We start from the raw sequence: 16,839 nt of genomic DNA on the forward strand, positions 1-16,839 counted from the left end.
AACACAATAACAAAGTAATATTTAAATTCAAACCCTACGTCCAATTAGGACACCCCAAATAAGTGAAATAACCCTCCTCACTTTAAAAAATTCAATTTTTCATATATCAATTTAGATTCAAAACCTAATTACATAGTTTTTTTTTTTGTATTTTTAATTTTATTTTTCCCTCTAACTCAAACCCTAAAGTGAAAAGAAAAATAAGTTTCTCAAATTCATGGTCACATATGGAGCACCAAATTTTTAAAGAATCCCAATTTCTAGAAGGACTTCCACCCGCCTAAGAATCTTTTTACTGTCATATAACAATTGCCGCCGAAGCACACGACGGCCTCCACTTCTAGTAGTTCATGATCGCCGATAGCATGAAACACATGGCAATGTTCCCTATTGATACTGTCCAAACCCACATGCAAGCCATGGGCTCCTGTCCATCGGTTGCTGAAGGAAAAGATGAACAAATTTTCAATTTATTTTTTGAAAAATTGGTTTTGTTTTAGTTTTTGGTTGAGATTATTAGATCATATTAAGATTGATTTTAATTTTTTCTATTATAAAAGGGTATTTTGGTCACAATAATAAAAAAATATTTTTTAATTTTTTAACAAAATTAATTATAAGAATATATATGTCTATTTATAATTACTTATAATTAAGGATATTTTGGTATATATATTGATATAATATTTTTTTAAAAAATAAATAAAAGATAAATCATGACTAAGAAAATATAATTTACGTGGTATTTGTTTATTTGTTTATTTTATTTATTGTATCTGTACATGTACATATAAATTAATCACTGTACTAAAACAAACACTTAAAAAATATAAATAATATTTGAAAAATAATAAAAGATAGCCCAAATAATTTAAAGTTGTCTTATTTAGTATTTATTAATCATCGCTAGAATAATTGCGTAATTTTAAATGTAATGAATATGTAATTACAGATGTTATTTATATAAAATTATAAATGTTATGTTATATAAGATAACTTTAGATATGGTCTCTTTATCATTACTGAAAAAATATATTATATTAATTTTTTATTGGCAATAAATTTAATTTATGTACTCTAATATTATACAATATAAAAAAATATTTTAAAAAAACAAACTATGAATTATTTTATATTATTTTTTGCTATTAATAGAAGAACAATACCTTGCACAAGTAAAAATCAAAAGACTTCACTTAAAATAAAAAAATTGATAGCTACATAGTTGGTTAGGTTTTATAAGCTATAAATATAGCTATTATGTATTCAGCAAGGTAGTAATCATATTTTTATTCAATAATACAAACACATGTTTCTAACTTTCTATTCATAATCTCTTTACACAAATCTCTTTCTATTCATAATCTATCGATCTTGAGTTAATTTTTCTTTCTTCTTTCTTTTACCAAATAGCTACTATCATTTCAATTCTAGTTTCATCCTCTTTTTTTTTTTTTTTTAATTTTTTTTGTTGTTTTCATCATTAATAAACTTATTGAAAATACTTTTAAGATCTGGCAAAAACTTGCACTTCACATTATTAATGAAAATAATTTAGGGGATCATCATCTTTTTTTTTTTTGAGAAAACTCCTCCAAGATTCGAAAATGAAGCAGCTCAACTTTCTAGGATAGAATCCTAGACTTTCAAAGAGTGGATGATCAAAGATCATTTCCTTATGACATGCATGGCTCCTCTCTTTGATGGATGAAACCTTCGAGAATCATGTATTAGATTGTCAATTTACTCATCAAGTATGCGAACAAGACACTAAGTATTTTTTCAAGATTTCAAAGATAAACATTCAACAACTCAAGACAGAGAAGAAGCAAGAAATTTTTGTCACAGGTTACCTCAAAAAAATTCGATCTATTGTTGACTCTCTTTTAGCAATTGAACATGTTCGTTCTTTAGATGATCATATCTTTGTTATTACTGAAGGCCTTTCTAAAGAATATGCTATTTATATTTCTACTGTTATGACAAAATATGATACACTTTTCTTGATTGAAGCAGAAGGACTTCTATTAACTCATGAAGATATGAACGAACGGTTTAAAAAAATAGAATTAACTTCCATTCAAATTAATTTTACCAGAAGGCCATCACAGAATGCAAGAGCATCATGCAATTCAAGTTTTGGTGGCAAGAGAGAAAGAGATGGTAGAAGCTTTCGTAGAGGAAGATTTTCAACTCAAGATTCAAGATCACAATGCTAAGTTTATGGTAAGTATGACCATATTGTTTTAAATTATTTTCACCAACGTAATGAGAGTTTTCAATTACCAACTCCTTCTACAAGATCTTTAACATCTTTTGGACCAGCACCACCACTATCCACTTATTATCACAATCTTTAGACATATTTAACTACACCTTAAAATTATCTGATGCTTCATGGCTGCCAGACACTGGGACAAGTGATCACATCACTAGCAATTTAGATAACCTTCTTGATTCAAGTGACTATAATGGTCATAACCAGCTTCTTCTTGATAATGATGACACATTTAGTACTATCACTAAGATTAGACATTCTTTTTTTTATTAATCTTGACACACACAAAGGTTTTCTTCTCAATAAATTGCTACTTGTTCTTGACATTGCAAATAATTTGATGAGTGTATATAAATTTGCATGTGATAATAATTGTTACTTTAAATTTTACTCTAATGTTTGCTATATAAAATCGCAGGACACTAAAAAAATATTCTTTCAAGAAACACCTAAAAATGGGATATATAAGTTTAATAACACATCTATAGCTACTTTTGATTCTATGAATAATTCAAATTGTAAATCTCAATATGCTCTTTCTTTGAATATGCCAATTGTTTGGCACAAGAGACTTGGACATTGTGCTTTAAAGAATGTATATATAATGTACTAGATAATGTAATATTGAATCTTCATCAAAATTAATGAATAATAGTGTATGCCAATTTTATTATCAAGCTAAAATGTATTTATTGCTTTTTACATTGAATGAATTTAATTTTACTGCTCCATTTGAGACATATGGGACCAGCCCTATACAATCTTTTCATAGTTTTCGTTATTACATCTCCTTTACTAATGCCTATACACATTACGCTTATATCTATTTGTTGCATTCAAAATCTCAAGCTTTGCAGGCCTTTATGCAATATAAACTTGAAATGGAAAATTACACAAACTGTAAAATCAAGTCATTCCGGTCAGATCATGAAAGGGAATATCCTCATCTACCTTCACTTAATTCCTTGCTAATTATGGTATTTCACACCAATATATTTGTCCTTATACTCACCAACAAAATAAAAATGCAGAATGCAAGCATAGACACGTCACAGAAATCGGATTTGCTATGCTTGCCACTGCGGTGCTACTTTACTCCCATTAAAGTATTGGTTGGGGTGACACTTTTCTATCTACAATTTCCATAATCAATCAATTACCTTCTGTAAATACTCATAATTTGTTTCCCTTTCAACTATTACATAAGCATGCTCCAGATTACTTCTTTTTAAAAGTATTTGGGTGTGCATACTTTCGTAGCCTAAAATCCTATAATTCTAACAAGTTTGAATGTAAGTCTCAACTTGCAGTTTTTTTTTTGGATATGCTCCTCATCATAAGGGCTACAAGTGTCTCACAAAAAATGACAAACTCTATATTACCAGGCATGTCGTATTTGATGAAGAATAATTTTCATATTCAAACATGTTTCCATCTTCAAATTCTACACCTGCCTTCCATTCGTTTCCTTATACCACTTTACAAATTCCTCTGATAACTTTTTCTTCATTACAAAATCAGATTTCCAAACTAACACATACTACTGACCATAATATATGTATACCTTCTACTTCAAATATTTCCAATGAGAACACCAATTCAACTCCTACCCATCATGCTCTTGAACATTCACATACAACTTCTCAAAATCCTACATTTATAAATTCACTATCTCCATTAGAGACACTTCATTCACTAAATATGCATACAAAACTACATCCAGGTAACAGTTCTATTGGAAGAGTAGTCATATAGCTTGATAATAGGGACATCAAAATGGGCTAAACTCATCGAACCAGTTCATTTATTTGTTTAAATGGGCGGAGTTTTCCCCTAAAATCAAATCCATTTAAACTTTGGGATAAACAAGTTAAGCCCGATTAACCCAAAAAACTGATGGGTTAAACAGGCGGCCCATTTATTTTTTTAATATTTTTTATAGTATCACTTTTTGCCATCATTTCTTTGGATCCGACCCAAAAATTCGACATATCAGCTAAAAAAATACTGTTTGTTTAATATTTTTTTACTTAAAACTGAAACTTTTTGCCAAAATATTTTTCAAAAAATAAAATAAAAAGATAAACAGGCCAACCCGTTTAATTCATTAGGTTGGTCATAAACGGCCTAGATTAAAAATTTATGACTCGTAAATAAAGTAGACTAAACAGACCTAAATGGGCTATTGGAAGAGACACTTCATTAGAGACACTTCATTTACTAAATACGCATACAAAACTACATCCAGGTAACAGTTCTATTGGAAGAGTAGTCATATAGCTTGATAATAGGGACATCAAAATGGGCTAAACTCATCGAACCAGTTCATTTATTTGTTTAAATGGGCGGAGTTTTCCCCTAAAATCAAATCCATTTAAACTTTGGGATAAACAAGTTAAGCCCGATTAACCCAAAAAACTGATGGGTTAAACAGGCGGCCCATTTATTTTTTTAATATTTTTTAAAGTATCACTTTTTGCCATCATTTCTTTGGATCCGACCCAAAAATTCGACATATCAGCTAAAAAAATACTGTTTGTTTAATATTTTTTTACTTAAAACTGAAACTTTTTGCCAAAATATTTTTCAAAAAATAAAATAAAAAGATAAACAGGCCAACCCGTTTAACTCATTAGGTTGGTCATAAACGGCCTAGATTAAAAATTTATGACTCGTAAATAAAGTAGACTAAACAGACCTAAATAGGTCAAACAGACCCGTTTGACAATCCTACTGATAACTCTCCCTCCACTAAAATACCACATAATCAACATCCAATGCAGACTCGATCCAAGTCTGAAATTACTTAACCAAAGGCTGTGGTTGTTACTTCCATCACAAGTGAACATATGAGCGAGAAGACTTAGTCAATAATATACCATTATCAATTTCCAAAGCTTTAAGCTCCAAGCATTGGCATGCTATCATGCTCGAGGATAGGGGTGGCAATAGATAGGGTAGGGTTTGGATCCAACCCTGACTCTATTCGTGGGTTGATATTTTTATATAAACTCAACTCTACCCTACCTGCGGGTTGAGAATATCCCAACTCTAATCCTACCCGTTCTTAACCCGCGGTACCCGATCCTATCCGCGGGTTACCAAAAAGGTGCAACATTATTATATAACTGGATGATAATTTAAAATAGAAGTGATTATTACATAAAAAAATGTATTAAATTATCAATTAATGATCTTCTCTTAGTGGCTAAAGATCTTTTGCATTTAGTGAAAAGTCCTTGATTCAACATCTACTTGAAATATATTTTTATATAAGTATATAACAAATACATATATAGGATGCGAGTTGGTCGGGTAAGGTTGAGGCTCAACCTGCACCCTACTCAACCCGCACGAGAACTCTACCCACACCTTACCCTACCCACTGCGGATCGGATTGGTAACCCTACTCGATCAGGTTGAGTCGGATTGGGTACTTGCGGGTAGGGTGCATGTTGCCACCCCTACTCGAGGAACTCAAAGTTTTGAAGAAAGCCAACACATGGTCCTTTATCACTTCGGAACCACAAGCCAAAGTCATTGGATGTCATTGGATTTTTTGCAATTAAAAGACATACAAATGGCACCATTATAAAATGCAAGGCTCGATTGGTTGCTAAAGAAAATCACCACATCGAGGGTGTGGATTTCGACCAAATATTTGCGCCAGTAATCAAACCAACCACTATTCATGAAGTATTAACTATTGCACTTTTATTCAAATGGCAAATTCGTCAATTTAACTTCAATAATGCATTCTTAAATGGGAATATCAATAAATTGGTTCTTATGTCTCAACCACCAAATTTTCATCAAGAAGATATTATTCAGTTATGCAAATTAAACAAATTACTCTATGGGCTTAAACATGCTCGTAGAGTATAGTTTACTAAACTCTTCTCAATATTAGCCATTTTTGGGTTTCATAGAGCTCATTTTAATCCTTCATTCTTTATCAAGCAACATGGTAAGCTTCTTCTTTACATCTTAGTATATGTTGATGATATTCTCATCACTGACAACAATAATAGTGAAACTCAATCTATGATACATCAATTAAATAATATATTCTCACTTAAAGACTTAGGAGAATTTTTATATTTCTTGGGTAGGGGTGCACAGACCCGGCCCGGCCCGAAGGCCCGGCCCGGTCCCGAACACTTTAGGGGCTAATTTGGTGTGATTTCATCGGGTTTAGGATCGGGTAAGGGTCTCAAAAATAGACCCGGTCATTATTTCGGGTCGGGTCTGGGCCATAGCTCGGGTCACCCGAAGTCGGCCCGGTGGCCCGGTCATCATACACAATTAATATTTTGTGTTATTAGTGATGGATCATGATTATTCTTATGTGGAATTTAAGTATTGTAAACCTTAATATTTTGTGTTATTAGTCATTATAAGACTATAAGTTAAGGTTTTATATTTAGAATGCATAAAATTTTAGACTAATGCATAATATTGTGTTATTTGTATTGATTTAAATATTTGGTATTATTAGACAATATTAGTATTGATTGTGGTTTTGATTTAGTATTAATTGTGGTTATGCTTTAATTTTAAAGAAGGGTTGGTTCTTGTTATATTTTTCTAAGTGAATTTTACCATGTTAAATAATGGTTGGAGTCTTGAAAATTTAGATATTTTTACATGCTAGCTTACAAGAAGGTATCAACGTAATGTAATGTTAACGGCCCGGTTTTCACCCGGTTTTTACCCGGTATAATTGTGGCCCGAAAGTGTATTGGTTTCATCGGGTCTAGGGTCGGGTTCGGGTCTAATAAATAGACCCGGTGTATATTTCAGGTCGGGTCTGGGTCACATCAAACCCGGCCCATGTGCACCCCTATTCTTGGGTATAGAAGTAACAAATGTGTCTACTACTTCTCATCATCTTTTTCAATCTAAATATATTAGAGATATTCTGATTAAAGCTATTATGAATGGGGCTGCTAGAGCTGATGTTTTTGAATTTCCATCTCTATATCTTTCTATTGTTGGATTGTTACAATATGCAACACTTACTCAACTAGAACTCTTATTTTCTATCAACAAGGTTAACTAATATATGCACAAGTCATTGAACATTCATTGAAAATGTGTTAAATGAATTCTTCGTTACTTGGCTGGCACGGTTAATCAGGGATTATTGTTTCATGCTTCCACTAATTTGCGTATTTTTGGCTTTGTGAATTTTGATTAGGGATCCGATCGAGTTGATGATCGAAGGTCTACCTGCACCTATAGAATCCATCTTGGCTCCAATCTTGTGTCGTGGTCTAGTCGAAAACAAAGCTCATTCAGTCGCTTTAGCACAGAGGCTGAATACAGATAACGCAACTCCTATTTTTTTGTGACAACATTAGTGTTGTCTTGCTAGGAGCAAATCCGATTCTTCTTCATAGTCAAAGAAAAACATTTTGAATTTGACTTACATTTAAATGAAAATGAGTAAACCAATCCAAACTTCATGTCATGCACATACATTTTTCATTTCAAGTGGCATACATATTTACAAAACCTTTCTCTACTTCTACATTTAAAGATTTCAGAGACAAACTCAAAGTTAAACTAAGATTAACCTAGAATTTAAGAGAAGATAATAGAGTAATAATACCCTGTACAAGTGACAATTAATGAGGCTTCACGTATAATCAAGAATTGGCAGCTACATAATTGGTTAGGTTCTATTATATCAATAAGCTATAAATATAGCTATCATGTATTCACCAAGGTACTGATTATATTTTCATTCAATACTACAAACACATATTTCTATTCATAATCTGTTCACACAAATCTCATCGGCTGTAAATGTCCTCTCCTTTGTTTGTAGAAGATATAAAAATTTTTTCATCTTACTCTCACTTCATATTTCTGATTATACGAGTTTGGTTTTTTGAGTTGTTAAAATCTATGTATTTCATCTCCTGTCTTTGTTTAATAATTTCCTTTATAACTATGTCGAATAAAAATTCATAATAAAAAAATGAATATTAGAAGTATTATTGCCTCCACTACTTCACCTTTCTCTTCTTTATATTTTTGTTGTTATTATTGTTGTTTTTTATAAGATTATTTCAATTTTTAATTTGAAATTATTTAATCAATTATATTAAATATATATTATTAAAATCAATCAATAAAATCAGCATAAAATACTAATACATATTAAAAATAAATTAACTAATATATTTTTATATAAAAATATATAATAGTTAATTTTAATGATTAATTTTAAAATATATATAATATTTTTGTTATTTAATTTATAGTTAAATTAAAATTATTGATTTTAATAATTTGTAGTTTGAGATCAGGTTGAAAAATAAGTAACGGTGGTGGTGGTAAAAATCGATGGATGATGATAACAGTGGAGGTGTTGAGGTAATTTTAATTTGAAAATAAAATTAACATTTGAATTAAAATTACACAGTCATTTTTGTATATCATCACTATACATAATATAAAATTTGTGTATCATCTTTAGGTCTTTGTTTAGTTGTTGTTTATGGTTATCAGAGACATAAAAACGATAATATATGTCTATTATTTATTTGTAAGAAACAAATGTTAAAAGAATATATTAACACACAACAAAAAACAAAGTACATATATTTAGTGGCTTATGAAAAAGTTGAAGATACAAATATTATATATGAGACCATTTTTAAAATTTTACTTTCTAACCTTAGCTTATTGTATTGATCACCAACAATTTTTTATTAGAGATAAAATTAAGTTTTGATAAAAAATATCCTCGTTTCTTGTTCTTAATATCTTAATAGGTGTAAACTCAGGTGCAGTTGACTTTACTTAAAGTTGATAGTTGAAAGCCGTTAAATAAAAATTAATCAAATCAATCAAACCATTTAACGACACTCACCTATCAACTTCAATTCACTGAACTTGAGTTTCCACCTTCTTAATAATCATATATTTACGTGTGCATATTTTCATTAGAGTTCATTATTCCGTAACAAACTAACGATAAAAAACACCCTTTCGGACAGTATAGCACACACACATGGCTTCATCCTCCACTTCCAGCCCCCTTCTATGTGGATGCACATGCACTCACTTTGTATAAAAAAAAATCTGACGTCACGTCGTCTTAACTCTACACTGTGCTGTGGAGATTCGCCTGACCCCACCACCACAAAAGGGCGTAGCCGTAACTGCCGTTCCAAAACGCGATTCTCTCTATTTCTTTCTCTCCTACCCCCACTCCCATCCACACTCACGTGACCCCGTTCCATTCTGCCAGCCTGTTAACGCCTAGATAGTAGATACCATTATTCTCTTATATCTCTGCGTTCATTCATTGATTCCCCCTCGCAAACCAACGGTCCAGATTCACTCACCCCTCCGCCCCCACTCAAATTTCACCATCACTCCCCCAACGCCAACTTGTCGTTCTTTCTCCCTTCTCTAAGCTCTCTGCTCTCTCATTCTTTTATTATCATCAAATCGTTAAATTAACACACAACACAAAACAGCTCAATAATAAGTTGAACTTCAAGGTAGAAGCTACGCTGAAGTGAAACGTGAGTTTCTTCCCGGCGTGGCTCTTCTTCGCTCTCGGGAGATACCTTACGTCTCTCACTTCACTTCAATCGCAACCGCATTGCATTGTCTTCTATCAGGTTCGTTCTTCTGAGATTCACTTTAAATTCTATAGATCTAACCTTCGAGTATTGCTCCATCGTTGCAAATTTCTGTTTCACTGCATTTTGGTTAAGTGCTAGGTTTCTTGGGAGTTTAAGTTTGGATTTGTAATTTAGGTGTCAATTTGTTCTCGTTGTGGATCTGTTTCTGGATTTGAGCTTAGCTTTCTATTATTTCAACTTTGGGGGATTTCTTTATCTGAAGCTGTCCGTACTACAAGATAATGATGACGGTTAAAGAAATGGAAAAGAAAAGAAAAACAGAAAAGTTTTTGCTTAAAATTTTTATTTTAAATTTAATTTTGATTCCCGGGTTTTAAATGCTGGTGATGTTTCGGGCCTGTTGTTTGAATGTGAAATCTTTGCTTTCTTTCTTTTTCAATTTTGTTTGATGTTGATGCTGCTGAGGAGTTTCGCAATTTTGGTTGGACGAAAACGACTAAGGTCCTTTTGTGCAATTGTGATGCCTATTGGGGGAGGGGGGTGTTGTGGGAATGGAATGTTTGGTTTTTGTATCTATTTCGCAAAAATGTGATGCGCCTAATCATTTCAGTTTGCTTGCAACTAAGATTGGTGAAAACACTAGTTAAGCTCTGGAATGCTTAATTGTTTTGCAGTATAACACACGAAAATCATTGATTTTTAATTTTTTTTTGTTGCTTTTCCACCCTGTTTTTGATATGCAAAATTTGGAACTTGTAATTTATGACCTGGCAACTGTTTTTTCAAACTTAATTTGCAAATTCTCTTCCTAACCTTTTCTTTATATATAGTTAAGGTCAGAAACAACCTGTCAAATAATAAGGTCAAAATCAATACCTAACAATCAAGGTAACATAAACTAATATGTGTCACTGGTTTTTAACCCATCTGTGTGCTTCCTATTACTTATGCGTTTGTAATTTTTAAGGGTTTTTTTTTTTTCCAAAAAATTAACCTTATTTCCAGCTGACACCTTTTCCTCCTTGTGTCCAGCTTCAATCCCAAGATGGTTGCACAGAACTTTGTTGTTGATTTGAATAAGCCCCTTGTTTTCCAGGTACAGGCACAATGCCTATCCCTCGCATCTTTCTTATATGTTCTGCCTTGTCAGACTTCAATTGTTGTATAGGTTTGATTTCTGTTTTTGTATGAACTTAGGATGATATAACATTAAAATAGTTTACAAACTTTTCAACTAATCCTTTCTGAATTTTGATACTCTGCAGGTTGGACATCTTGGAGAAGCTTATCAAGAGTGGGTTCACCAGCCAATTGTTAGCAAGGAAGGCCCTCGGTTCTTTGAAAATGATGTTCTTGAGGTATATTCTTTAACTATAACTACAGCAATTGAGTCTTGCCTCAGTAGGCGACGTTAGCTAAATGGACCAATTTTTATCATTGGGCATTGGCTCTATGAAGACCAAGTTCTAGTGAGTTCATTTCGATGAGGTCTTTTTCAACCGTTTCCCCTAATTTTTTATTTTGTTGAGCAACTAGTCTAGTTTGCTTAGTTTACTACCTTCTATCATCTTGTCCTCATTAGTTGGTACTCTAAGTTGCTGCATGACATATTAACCCCGGATCATATACTTTCTTGTATTTCTGGTTTTCTAGTTGTCCCCCTCGGCACTCCTGTCTCAGTTAAACTTATTGTTTTGCTCTTGTTGATGCTTCATTATCACTGCCCAACATTTATTGTGATCTATGAAGCACATACACTTCTCTGATTTGCCGTGTCTGCGTGTCGGACACATTTTAGACACGACACTCATTGACACTCGTCGGACACACGTCTTCTGTGTCCAATCGTGTTTTAATAAAAAATAAAAAATTCTTTTCTGGACACGCTCGGACACTCCTAAATACCATCACGTGTTAGCGTGTCCAATTTTATTCTTAACATGTATTATTGAAATGAGTTTAGAAATAGTATATATAATAAATTATTAAAACAAATTTTAAATACTTTATATAATTAAAAATTTAATTTATATTTTAATATTAATAAAATATCAAAATATCATTATAATTTATCTAAAAAATACTTTATATTTTATATATATACCGTGTCCCCGTGTATTATAAGAATTCCAAATTTGTGTGTCCGTATGTCCCGTGTCGTGTCTCGTGTCCGTGCATAGATTGTGATAGAGCATAGCTGGTTTTAGAGTAGAATTTTCCTCTCGGCTTGATTGGCAGGTTGCAACAGAATTTAAGACAATCCTACTTGCATGAACTGCATTATAAATTAAATGTAGATTTAATTTTATTTTCCGATTATACATGTAGAAAAATTCACCTGATTGTTGACTTGTTACTACTTGGAACAGTTCTTGACACGCACAGTCTGGTGGGCTGTACCAGTTATTTGGCTGCCAGTTGTATGTTGGTTTATTCATAACTCTGTACAATTGGGCCTCAGTTGTCCTCGTGTAGCTTTGTTCGTGGTTATTGGCATTCTTATTTGGACATTGCTTGAATACTCATTGCACCGATTTCTTTTTCACATTGAAACAAAAACCTATTGGTTAGTTCTTTCTTTCTGTGTTAATGTTTGCTTGTAGTGTTCTTTATTGATATCTATTTATTGGCATGACCAACACTGACTGTTTATTTCCACTTTTTGAATGTCGATCTAGGTGGAACACACTGCATTATCTTCTCCATGGCTGCCACCATAAGCATCCCATGGATGGCTTGAGGCTTGTTTTTCCCCCAGCTGCAACAGCAATATTATTGTTTCCGGTATCTCCTTCCTGCCATATTATGTACTACTTTTTCACATCATTTATGGAGAAGAAAAATTTGGCAATCATGTTATGTTTCTTGAGTTAGCTACAAGTTCCTCCTGTCAAAAAGATTTCTGGCCATTTTCAAAATAAAGCTAAATCTTTGTATATCCATGATTTAAGGTTCCATGAAGTGATGTTAGTATTTTTTGTTTTGCCGTGTTCATCAGTTCTGGAACTTGGTTAAGCTCTTATCCACCCCTGTAGTTGCTCCTGCTTTATTTGGAGGTGGTTTATTGGGTTATGTGATGTATGATTGCACCCATTATTACGTGCATCATGGTCAGCCAAAAACTGAAGTACCCCGAAATCTCAAGGTAAAACACTGCCCTTGTCCTTTGACTGTGGATGAACAATTAATTTAGCATTCATTGCTTCATTATGCTGCTATGCAAATCATATCATCCTAGGATAAATCACTGAAAAAGAAAATAGTTGTTTAGATTATTGCATATACGAGCTGACCAAAATTGGTCTTTTTTGAATTATGAGTATTTATTATTTTTTTTTTAAATATTGAATTATTGATACTTATATGACTCTCTGCTGTGGGCCACTACGCGGTTCTTGTCAAGTGATTTGGATCTTCCTATTCTCAGTTACCTACAATGCTGTGTCAATCTATGTCTGTTGGGGCCTACAAATCCTGCATAGGTGTTGTTTGTGTCATTGTTTTCCTAAACTTCACATTGACATTTCTCAAAAGACATTAAATGGATTTAAGTCCACATTTATAGGGAAGATTTAATTGCATGTCTTTCAATGTAGTATTTTTCATTTTTCTGCTATACTTTTCAGCTTGTAGCCATAAAATCCAAATCATGGTATTTTCCTTCGTTATTCTGCAGAGGTACCACTTGAATCATCACTTTCGGATCCAGAACAAAGGCTTTGGGATTACTTCGTCACTATGGGATAGTGTTTTTGGGACACTTCCTCCAACGAAAGAGGGTGCCAAAAGTATGTAAATTACCAAGGGTGGAGCATATATTCATTGGTTAAGATAATAGCAAATTCAGATGATCTGCTTTTATTATTATTTTTTTGGGTCTAATTTATTTTGCACCCCCAGTGGATATTCCTGGGGGCTGGCGTGCCATCATTTTGTCAATTTTGTGGTGCAAGTGCAAAGTTCTACAATTAAACATTCTGCTAAAAATTGATTATTGTATTAGATTTATGGTAGAAAACTCGCCTGATTGTGCATATTCCTTTCAGTTCTCATCTTTACTCCAGTTTCAATTTGTTCCATTCCATGTTCATGATTCTCAACTCCAGAGAAATATTATTACTAATAAAGATAAGGATTCAGGTTATGTAAAAATTGCTTTGTGCCAAAAAAATTAAACCAATTTAAAAGCTTTATGTGGCCGATTTTTCTTTTTCCATAAATTAAACCAATCTTTTATAATAACTAGGGTAAAGTACTAAATTGGCCCCCTATGTTTAGGCGTAATTCTGTTTTGGTCTTTAAGGTTTAAAGTGTTTTATTTGAATCCAAAAAAGTTTCATTTAGTATCAATTTAGTCCCACAGTGAGGTCAAAATTAAATAATTAACAAAATGTCCTACATAATAACAGTTCAAGAACAAAATCGATAATCTGGAGAATAAGTACAAGCTCCAGAGGTACAAAATCAACCATTGATGCATCAATACATTTATTTATCATTTTTTTTAGTTTTATAGAAAATATTTTATTTATATTATAAAAAAATAATAAATAGATGTATTGATGTATCAATTGTTGATTTTTGCCTCTGGAGGTTGTACTTGTTCTCCAGATTATCGATTTTGTTTTTCTTGTACTATTGTTATGTAGGACATTTTGTTAATTATTTAATTTTGACCTCACTGTGGGACTAAATTGATGCTAAATGAAATTTTTTTGAATTCAAATAGAACACTTTAAACCTTAAAGATCAAAACAGAATTACGCCCAAACCTAGGGGACCAATTTAATACTTTACCCTAATAACTAATTATGAGTATCCAATGAAAGGGGAATGTTTATATGCAGGCTGCAGTACACTTTTTTTTAAGCATACAGTTCGAATATAAAATCAAATCTCTAATTCTAACGAGGTCTGATAACTCTTACTCCCCCTGTCAGTAATTATATGGTTAATGAGCATGGCTGCATTGTATAGATAATTCAGAATATCTAACATAAAATGTCTTGGGTCTGACTTAATGGGTTAGCAGTACTGTTAAAATAGATATAAAAGATCCATAACATTAAGGGAGCTACTCAGATAAAAATGTCTAAAATGTCTTTTTTTAAAGATATTTTTTAGTAATTAAAATTTAACACATATAATCTAATTAAATCATATTTTTTTTATCAAAATTAGACCAAACAAATTAATTTAATCAAAAAAATAGTGAATCAAAATTTAAATCGGTCTAAATTAATATTATTTTTATAAAAAATAATTACAATATCCTTATTATAGAAAATGACTAAAATATTCTAATAATATATATATATATATATATATATATTTTAAAAACTCTAAATCCTAACTCTATAACGATAGAGAAGTAAATGACTAGAATTTAAGATTCTCAAAATTAATATATATAATAGGAGTATTTTAGTTATTTTTTATAATAAGGATATTGTAGTAATTTTATATAAAAAATAATATTAATTTAGATTCGTTGAAAATTTGATTCACTATTTTTTCGGTTAAATTAATTTGTTTGGCCTAATTTTAATAAAAATAACATGATTTAATTGGATTGTATATGTTAAATTTTAATTACTAAAAAACATTTTTAAAATAAGACGTTTTAGACGTCTTTATCTGAGTGGCTCCCATAATATTAAATATATCACATAACAGATTATTTCAACTTATGAGTACTCTAACACGAACTGAAGTTCATTCTTCTTGTAATTAAATTTCAGGGGCATCATTGTGATTCGGGTATGTTGACTGTCTTGAACATATAGTTGCTCTTTTGAAAGTCTATATTTTTTGGAATATGTTTCTTGTTTTTATGTTTGTTGGCTTTGTTATTCCAAAAGGATTATTATATTTAGCAATTTTTGGAGTATTGTGTTAATTTTTTTTTTTTAAGAATATTTACTGCTTCGTGTTGTCATTCCCATGTAGATTTGTGTATGTTCTATTGTTTCACTTTTTTTTTGTGAGAAAAGACAACAAATTTTAATGTGCAATCCAGCAATACATCTTGCTGAGCTTTTTTAAAACTTCTGAGTTTGAAACATATTATATCTTATTGATTAAAAATGAAAAAGCATGTTATATAATTATTCTTTGTTTTCGATCTACTGTATCATTGGTCAATATTTGTGATTGCCCTATGCATCAAAATTTCTAGCTACATCATTGACATATTGATTTTTAAGCCTTCAGATCTGTTTTAAGCATAGAAAAATTAAAATATAAAACATGCATGAAATAGTAAATTGTTTTCATCTCTATTGCATGTGATTTCCAGCTCCTGAAACACGTTGGCTGTGTTGTGTAACTTTTTTTGAAATTAATAAGTGGTTCTAGTTCAGCGTCTTTTATGCTGGAATTTCTCTTTTGTGTGAAGTAATTTTCGTTAGTGGTGATTTCGGAGCCTGTTTAGTTTCTATTGTTATTAAAAATGTTATGTAGATAAAAGAAATCATTTATCATATATTTATACATAAACATGTGTTGTTTTTTAACATGTATCTGTTTTCAATATTTCTACATGTAAACGGTCTCTCTGTAGACATGATACATGACAGAGCACAATGGCGTCGTTTGATTCATGTAGCCGACCCCACTTAGTGGGACAAGGCTTTGTTGTTGTTGTTGTTGTTGTTGAAAGTAAGATCTTTATTATTTTAGACCATGACAATATTCTTTAATGCACCATGGTCTAATCAATATTATTCTCTTGTGGAATATGTTCAATTTTATTTTAAATGAAGTTAAATATTTGAAAGTTTTGGTATGTTTGGATGGAAATAAAATAAAAAGTGAGGTAAAAATTTTACAAATGAACAGCAAATTGTGTAATTGCTTGAGAACACAGACAGAGACCATGAATGTTTTGCAAGGAAAGCAACACTATATACTGCCGAGTTTCTTTGTATTTAGAACAGTTGTAATCTTGTTAGA

The 16,839-nt window shown here is 31.6% G+C and overlaps 1 protein-coding gene across 1 annotated transcript; it reads left to right on the plus strand.

Moving 5' to 3' along the window:
• The first annotated feature begins 9,291 nt into the window (after positions 1–9,291).
• Positions 9,292–13,930, plus strand: LOC107638868 (dihydroceramide fatty acyl 2-hydroxylase FAH1). Its single transcript, XM_016342268.3, has 7 exons — positions 9,292–9,921; positions 10,918–10,981; positions 11,151–11,243; positions 12,255–12,451; positions 12,564–12,669; positions 12,884–13,030; positions 13,562–13,930. The coding sequence occupies exons 2-7, from the start codon at positions 10,931–10,933 to the stop codon at positions 13,679–13,681; spliced, it is 714 nt and encodes a 237-aa protein (XP_016197754.1). The 5' UTR covers positions 9,292–9,921; positions 10,918–10,930; the 3' UTR covers positions 13,682–13,930.
• The last annotated feature ends 2,909 nt before the right edge of the window (positions 13,931–16,839 follow it).

This window comes from Arachis ipaensis, chromosome B4 (genome assembly GCF_059453495.1).
Source record: "Arachis ipaensis isolate K30076 ecotype BB chromosome B4, ASM5945349v1, whole genome shotgun sequence".
NCBI lineage: Eukaryota > Viridiplantae > Streptophyta > Magnoliopsida > Fabales > Fabaceae > Arachis > Arachis ipaensis.